Source organism: Mus caroli, chromosome 6 (assembly GCF_900094665.2).
Source record: "Mus caroli chromosome 6, CAROLI_EIJ_v1.1, whole genome shotgun sequence".
Taxonomy (NCBI): domain Eukaryota; kingdom Metazoa; phylum Chordata; class Mammalia; order Rodentia; family Muridae; genus Mus; species Mus caroli.
The window spans coordinates 116,323,763-116,332,167 of record NC_034575.1 but is presented as its reverse complement, the minus strand read 5'-3'; the positions used below and the strand labels follow the sequence as shown (position 1 = coordinate 116,332,167).

General features: G+C 44.6%; 1 protein-coding gene across 1 annotated transcript in view; it reads right to left on the bottom strand.

Annotated features, from left to right (window-relative positions):
* Positions 1-634: 634 nt before the first annotated feature.
* The window catches only part of Usp18 (ubiquitin specific peptidase 18), a 22,776-nt gene continuing 15,005 nt past the window's right edge, over positions 635-8,405 (bottom strand). The window contains 3 exon segments of the mRNA XM_021165458.2: positions 635-1,083; positions 2,424-2,473; positions 2,885-3,016. Of these exon segments, the coding sequence (XP_021021117.1) occupies positions 1,038-1,083; positions 2,424-2,473; positions 2,885-3,016 (228 nt within the window). The 3' untranslated portion in view covers positions 635-1,037.

Sequence of the window (8,405 nt, the reverse complement as noted above, 5' to 3'; positions counted from 1 at the left end):
TTGTGGACGTTGTACATCGTGGTGCGCACTAGGCTCCGCACCACGATGTACAACGTCCACAAGCAGTGCCACTCCTGCTGACTCGTGCCAATTTGGCAGAGCCTCGGTTTCTTCTGCACTGAGCCCCTGCTACTGATTTGTGCTTGGTGTTTTGAATTAGACTGCTGGTATCCTGACAACAAAGTCTGGAATCGCCCCCAAAGAACGATTTATAAACATGTCCATATCCCCTATTTCCTATTAGCCTTTCTTTCCCCCTACCTCTGGTAGGTGGACTAGAAAGGAGGTGGAAGCATTTAAAAACCCTTATTAAAGTAGGTTTTGAAAATCCTAAGCCAACACAGTACATACTAGNTTNACGCTAGCTGTAAAACACTAAAATACTTCCCTCCACTGTCCCTTGTCAACCCAATTTCTCCTACAAGCACTGATTCCTGTCTGACTGGACTCCCACAGTTTCCCAACTGAATAGGCCCTGTCTTGTCCTGACAGTCATAATCAGGATGATCTAGCCAGACCCGCTGGTGAAATTATCCATTCCAACTGATCAAGATCTATGTAGGGTCATGGCTAGTATTTTAACAATTATATCCATGCATTTTCTTATCGCTATAACAAAATACCTGAGGCTGAATAGTGTACAATAATGTTTATTAGATTCAGAATTTTGAAGGCTGGAGGCTCCAACCAGCTTGGCCCTGGCATGTTGTATCCCCCACATTTGCCTCACAGCGGGGTAGAGAAACAGGAAGAAGAACTATTAGTGCTCAGGAGAGAGATCCCATGAACCGATGATCTCCCACTGGTCCCTGTCTCTTACAAGTGCTGTCACCTAAGCACTGCCATCCAAAGACCAAGCCTTCCGTGTGTGAACTTTCAGGAGACAAACTACATCTAAGCCATTGCAATAATAGTTGTTGCTTATAAATAGGGCTTAATTGTGGTTTTTAAATTATTATTCTCATTGAAATGCAGCAGACATGGGTACAGGAGAGGAGATAAGAGCCTATCCCTCTCTGGAGGTGTGAGTATATCTGTCAGGATCCAGTCTTCGTGTAAACCAAGAGATAGGCCGTTTCCCGCCTAGAAAACAGAGAGCACATGTCAGCCCAGAAAACGAAGCATTCGCAGTGAAACCAAGTGCAACATTGCATCAGCAAACCTCCTGGCCCTTGCAACATGCACCAGCAAACCTCCTGGCCCTTGCAACATGCACCAGCAAACCTCCTGGCCCTTGCAACATGCACCAGCAAACCTCCTGGCTCCTAGGTCAAGCACCTAACACTCAGGTCAATGACCCACCGAGCCATTCCCTCAGAGAGCCAAAATGGTGACATGTATCAGGAGCTATAAATTGACATCTAAATAANATGATGGAAACCTGTGAGCTTTAACTAAATACAACTCCTGTGGTTTACAAACAGATTCAGCCACAGAGCCCATTTAAGTCAGTCATTCATCTATTGTGTGCAGCCTCCTCTGTGCTACGAGGGCAGAGCCACGTGGCTGCCACAGGAGCTGTGTTCCACGGGGCTGAGGACGTTCTCCCTCAGTCTTTACAGAGGGTCTGCCAGTTCCTGCAGTAAATCAGGAAGACACCAGCAGCAATCAGAAACAGAGATCTGGCATCTAATAGAGGTGCTTGAGAGAAATAAGAAAAAGCTGGCAAAAGGGTTGGCAGAGGCTTTCAAACACAATTGCATCTGCCTCTTTAGTTTTCAAGTGAACAAGCCTGCCTCTTAGCTGAGAGCNATCTCTGATCACCTTTTGTGTAGCCATTGTTCCCAGACCCCCAAAAAAAGCAGTCAAAAAAGCTTTACAAAGACTCTTTGGTCTGTCTTCATCCAGCCTTTTATTTTTCTTTCTAGCATCTCCTCTATAGTGATTGGATTTAAGAGGTATTTGTTGGGGTTTACTAAATGCAAGCCACTGCTAGACATAAGGAAAGGAAAGGAAAGGAAAGGAAAGGAAAGGAAAGGAAAGGAAAGGAAAGGAAAGGAAAGGAAAGGGCGGCCCTTTTCCCCTCAAAGAGTATATATGAAATGTGAAAGAGAGTTATATAAGCAAGCAATTAGAACTGTTGTGGAGAAGCAGGCTCAAGATGCAAAGTCAGCATGTGAGAAGCCCCCACAGATCTGCCAAGGTCAGTCTGTAAAGGCTGTGCACAATGGAAAGATAAGCAGGGCTTTGCAACTAGGAAGAAAATGGCAGACAGTACATTTGGACTCCATTACAAACCCATAGACATCACTGAAATCTCAGTACTGAGAGAAGCATGTTGTAGTGGGGAGGTAGGCACGGATGAAGCTNACTGGTTAGTCTGGGGACTCATCAGAATGTAAGAAACACTGAAGCCTTAGGTTCACATGGCGGAGGATACGGAGGGAGTTCATCAGATTTCAAGAACCCAGCCCTTCTCTTACCAGCGGTATCTGTGGTTTCCATAGGTACACTGGACATCCTTCCAGGTGACCTGGAAGTACATAAGGAAGAGGTCAGCAACCGACTGTGTGTTCAGAGTCCCTGGAAAGAGGGACTGTGCTGTGCCCTCTTTCACCTGAAGTAAATCCATTCCTCTCTTTAAGCCTGGTTAAGCCGATCCAAGACAGTTACAACTCTTGTTTAGATAAGTTTCCCACCGAGTCTGAAGTGCCAGGGCACTAAGCCTGGAGCACCAGAAACCTGGGTACTACGCTGAGCGTGTGCAGTGATAGATCAGAAGCAGTTTTCAAGCATAGAAAAAGGACTTTGCACCCCATTGCAAACACCTCCATTCAGAGTACAGAACCACAGTCTTCATGAAGAGGACCCAGGCAGCTCAGGCTCAGGGCTTACAAGAGGTAGCCAATCTAGGACAAGTANCAATGCGGATGACATTTCTCACCCAACAAACATGTGAGTCATTGAAGCAGAACCATTTTCCATCCACGGGATTCCGGATGTAGGCACAGTAATGACCGAAGTCAGCCATCCCAACGTGGGCAATCACGGCAAAGAGTTCATAGTGTATTTCAGACTGGAGGGAGACACACANAGAGANGGTTCAACTACCATGCCTCCTCTCCCNGACAGTCCTGAACAGAGAGACCCATTCCCTCTGGTGTTAACTCTTTATTNTTGGCTTACTCTAGGTCAGGCACTGGTTCCTCAATGGGCAGAATGAGATCTAGCCAGNCACAAGTGCTTTGTAAGTTAGTAACTGGATTGCAAAGGGGAGCAGGAGGCAGATAGCNGAANCCCAAGTTTCTGGTTGGGGAATTGAGAATATGTTGCTATCTATGAAGTCACATACAGAGCAGCGGTGTTTGGAAATGGAGACAGTGAATTTGATCCCTGGGATTTCTAAGCTTGGGGGAGGGAGGGTGGGAACAAGGGACTCTGTACGTTTGAGGTAATTGATGAAGACCATGAGAATTAATAAGATGACATTCAGGGGTGAGGCAGAGTGGACACAAAATAAATGTGCACAAAATGATGAGAAGAAAAGGCTCCATCAGGGGCAGACGTCATGGGAGAAACCTGGGTAGAGAGATGTGGTGGTTTGAATGAGATGTTACCATAAGTCCTGGGCATTCAAAGACTTGGTCCCCTGTTGGTGGCTGTTTGGGAGGATTAGAAGGTCTGTCTGTCTTGGCTGGAGGAAGAATGTCACTGGACTTTGAGGTTTCAAAACTCTCAGCATGTCTAGTGCGTTTTCTTGTTGTTCGTGGATCAAGATATGAGCTCCGGGTTGCTTTTCTAGCCACTGGCTGCCAGCTACCTCCACTCCACTCTCATGGACTCTAACCCACTGAAACAATATGCCCAAAATAAACTCTTTTTTTTTTCTATAAGTTGCCTTGGTCATGATATCTTATCATAACAATAGAAAACCAACTAGTTTAGAAATTGATAACAGGAATAAACTATTAATATGACAGTTATGACCATAGTAGGTTTTTTGGAGGAATGTGGGAGGCTCTGGAACTTTGAACTAGAAAAGTGGCTGAATACNGTAAGCAGGGCTTAATGGGTCATCCTACTAGGAGTTTGGAAGTCAGTGCTGCTAAGAACTNTGCAAGGGTCCCAGCTTACAAATTTTCAGAGAGGAAGAATTTTAGCAACTAGGCTCTAGATCTTTAATGTGCTATTTTGGTAAACAATGGGGCTGATTTCTGCCCACACCCTAAAAATGTATCTGAGGCTGAATTTATAAAGCTATGGATTAATATCTCTGGCAGAGGAGATTTCAAAACAGCCTAATATTGATTCTGTCACGTGGTTATTAGGGATTGCTCTTATGCAGGTCTACCATGGCAAAAGAGGAAACAGAGCAGGAAGAAAAACAAAATTACAAATGGGAAAGAAGACACTGGCACACTTAATGTTACAACCAAGGCATGTGNTGCAAGAGAGTCTGTACTTAAGATTAGCACCATTAGGGAGGGGCCAAATCTGCAGTGGAATAAGTACCATTAGGGCAAGATCCCACCCAGCTAAGTATGTAACTTGTGAAAGGAAANGGCCTAAGGAATTTTCTAGAAAGAAACAAAAACACAACTGGAAATTCGACTTGAAGGGTCCTGGGTTCATTCCAAGTTGGTGGCCAAACTTAGCAGTGTCACGCTGGCTTTAGAGTCANGAAGGATTCNAGCAAAGAAATTGTGGGATCTTCTGCAGTTTAAGAGAGCCCCTGAGGCCAAGCAAGCAGCATGGAGGCCCTGAGAGTCCATTCAGTGAAGCCTGAGNTGTGTGGATCCTCCAAGACATTAGAGGTGCCAGAGCTGTGAGACATCTGCCAAGACCTAGGTATGGGGATGGAGCCATACAAGAGACAGATGTATCTTGCAGGCAGCAAAGCAAGAGGGGCAGAGTGACCTGAGCCCTTTGANAGAGGACACGGAGCTACAGAGTTTGGAGTTTGCTTTGCTTAGGTTTCAGTCTCNCTTTGGTCCAGTATTTCCTCACTATGCCCTCATTCCTCCACTAATCACGGTGCATATTCTGTGCCACTTTATGTTTGGAGTATGTGACTTGTTTGTTGTTTGTTTAATAGGGAGTTACAACTAAGAGACTACCATGAGTCTCAGAAGAGACTTGTACTCTGGACTTATAAACAGTGTTGAGACTGAGAAAGACCGTGGGACCTTTGAAGTTGTACTAATGCATTTTGCTTTATTATATGACAACAAACCTATGGGCCCCCCGAGAGCGGCATGTGGTCATTTGAATGAGATGTTCTCCACTTAGTCTTGANAATTAAATACGTGGTTCCCACTGGTAGCTGTTTGGGGTATGGCCTTGCTTGAGGACTATGTCCCTGGGAGTGGGCTTTGAGATTTAAAAGCACTCTGCTTCCTGTTTGCTGTTTCAGATGCAAGCTCTCAGCCACTGTTTACCTGTACCTACCACCTACCACCTCCATTTTTCCAAAATGGACTCTACGTCTCTGGAACCATAAGCCCAAAATAAATCCTTTCTCCTATAAGTTTCCCTGGTTGTGATGTTTTTATCACAGAAATAGAAAAGTAACCATACAACTGACACCAGGAAAGCAGTCTCACTATCACAGACAAAAGCACCCATTAGAGCTGACAGTAAATCATGCCACCCTCTCAGAACCATAGGAANTCAAAATAAGAGACAAGTTNTTGTGATAAAGGAAGAGGGTTGAGCCAGCTCACCACATTAATCAAAACACTTTCCATGTGTGCACTCTGCCTAACAGGCTTGGGGCCTGGAGCCCAGGTCCTATATCTCTGCAGCCAGCATGCAGTGTAGGCCACCACAGTTCACCTCCAGTTACCAAGAAGAAAATGTGAACCCACAGCCTACCTCTCCTGCAAGTTGCTAGCACCTCACCCACTTGGAGACATTGGAGGTACCAGACAGCCGAGCAAAAGCACCACAGAGAGGCAGATGAGGAGCCTCCATGTTAATGGGATTGGAGGAGCGAGCAGCCAGAAGGCCCAAAGGTTGCCATGAGCAATAGTAATGGAATACATCATCCTTAAAAGATGGCTACAATTTCTCCCCTTTGCACCATGTCCTATCATAATGTATATTTACAATTACAAAGATATACAATATAAGGTTATAATTGCATGGTGGATAGCTCCATCTAAGGAACTTCTAGTAATTTCTGTCTTCTCAGGAGATGGAAGATGAGGATCCAACATACTGTAACCTGATCCTTAAAGAAAACTGGAAAAAAATGAGATTAACAAAAAAAAAAAAAAAAGGAATAAAATCACTGTCTTAGGGTTTCTATTGTTGTGAAGAGACACCATGACCAAGGCAAATGACAACATTTAATTGGAGCTGGCTTACAGGGTTAGAGGTGCAGTCCATTATCATCAATGTGGGACATGGCAGCATCCAGGCAGAGGGGCAGGAGGAGCTAAAAGTTCTACATTTTGATACAAAAGCAGACAGGAGAAAGTTGGCTTCCAGGCATCTAGGAGGAAGGTCTCTCAAAGCCCACTCCCACAGTGACACACTTCCTCCAACAAGGCCACACCTCCTAATAGTGCCACTCCCTGGGCCAANTTGTGATAAAGGAAGAGGGTTGAGCCAGCTCACCACATTAATCAAAACACTTTCCATGTGTGCACTCTGCCTAACAGGCTTGGGGCCTGGAGCCCAGGTCCTATATCTCTGCAGCCAGCATGCAGTGTAGGCCACCACAGTTCACCTCCAGTTACCAAGAAGAAAATGTGAACCCACAGCCTACCTCTCCTGCAAGTTGCTAGCACCTCACCCACTTGGAGACATTGGAGGTACCAGACAGCCGAGCAAAAGCACCACAGAGAGGCAGATGAGGAGCCTCCATGTTAATGGGATTGGAGGAGCGAGCAGCCAGAAGGCCCAAAGGTTGCCATGAGCAATAGTAATGGAATACATCATCCTTAAAAGATGGCTACAATTTCTCCCCTTTGCACCATGTCCTATCATAATGTATATTTACAATTACAAAGATATACAATATAAGGTTATAATTGCATGGTGGATAGCTCCATCTAAGGAACTTCTAGTAATTTCTGTCTTCTCAGGAGATGGAAGATGAGGATCCAACATACTGTAACCTGATCCTTAAAGAAAACTGGAAAAAAATGAGATTAACAAAAAAAAAAAAAAAAGGAATAAAATCACTGTCTTAGGGTTTCTATTGTTGTGAAGAGACACCATGACCAAGGCAAATGACAACATTTAATTGGAGCTGGCTTACAGGGTTAGAGGTGCAGTCCATTATCATCAATGTGGGACATGGCAGCATCCAGGCAGAGGGGCAGGAGGAGCTAAAAGTTCTACATTTTGATACAAAAGCAGACAGGAGAAAGTTGGCTTCCAGGCATCTAGGAGGAAGGTCTCTCAAAGCCCACTCCCACAGTGACACACTTCCTCCAACAAGGCCACACCTCCTAATAGTGCCACTCCCTGGGCCAANCATATTTAAACCATCATATTCACTAATTAGTAATAAATAAATGTGTAACTATTTGTTTTTAAAAAGGAATATACAGGAAAAAGNCTANCTTATAATATATTGTTCTGAAAGTTAGCATCTGGGACGGAGAGTAAAAGCACTTGCTGCTCTAGCAGGTGACCCACATCAGACAGCTTACAACCGTCCTTAACTCCAGCTCTAGAGGGTCTCACATCCTTCTTGTCTCCATGAGCACCTGCACAAATGTAGTGGGCACATATGCATTCAGGCTGTGAGCGCACACACATACATACACACGTGCATACATACACCACACACACATACATACACACACACACACACACCACACACACACACAAATATATATAGGGGCTACAGAGATGACTCAGTGGTTAAAAGTGCAGGCTACTCTTCTAGAGGTTTGGTTCCCAGCACCTATATGGTAGCTCACAGCCATCTAAATCCAGGGAATCTTATGCCCTCTTCTGACCTCCATGGGTACCACGCATGCACATGATACACATACATACATACATGCAAGCAAAATACTCACACACATAAAAATAAAATAAATGAATCTTTGAAAAGTAATGATAAAACAAATCTTTAAAGTTAGCCTCCAAGAAACATGAGAAGTCCTGTGTGTGTGGTGTAGCATGGTGTGAATATGGTGTCTGTGTGTGTGTGTATGTCTCTGTGTCTGTGTGTGTTTGTGGTATATGGCAACTTTTGTTGCAAAAATTTGTTTCAAGGAAGGTAATATCTGGATATGATGATCAAGTTACAAAAAAGGGTTGGAGACTATGGTAAAGCAGCCAACTGCGGACTATAGTGACCCAACATCATCCGAGGAGACTTCAATAAAAAGAGCAGGATGCTCCCCATGGCTTGCTCAGTTTACTTTCTTATATAACCCAGGATGACCCACCAAGAGATGGCACTGCCCACAGTAGGCTGGGCCCTTCCATGTCAATCATCA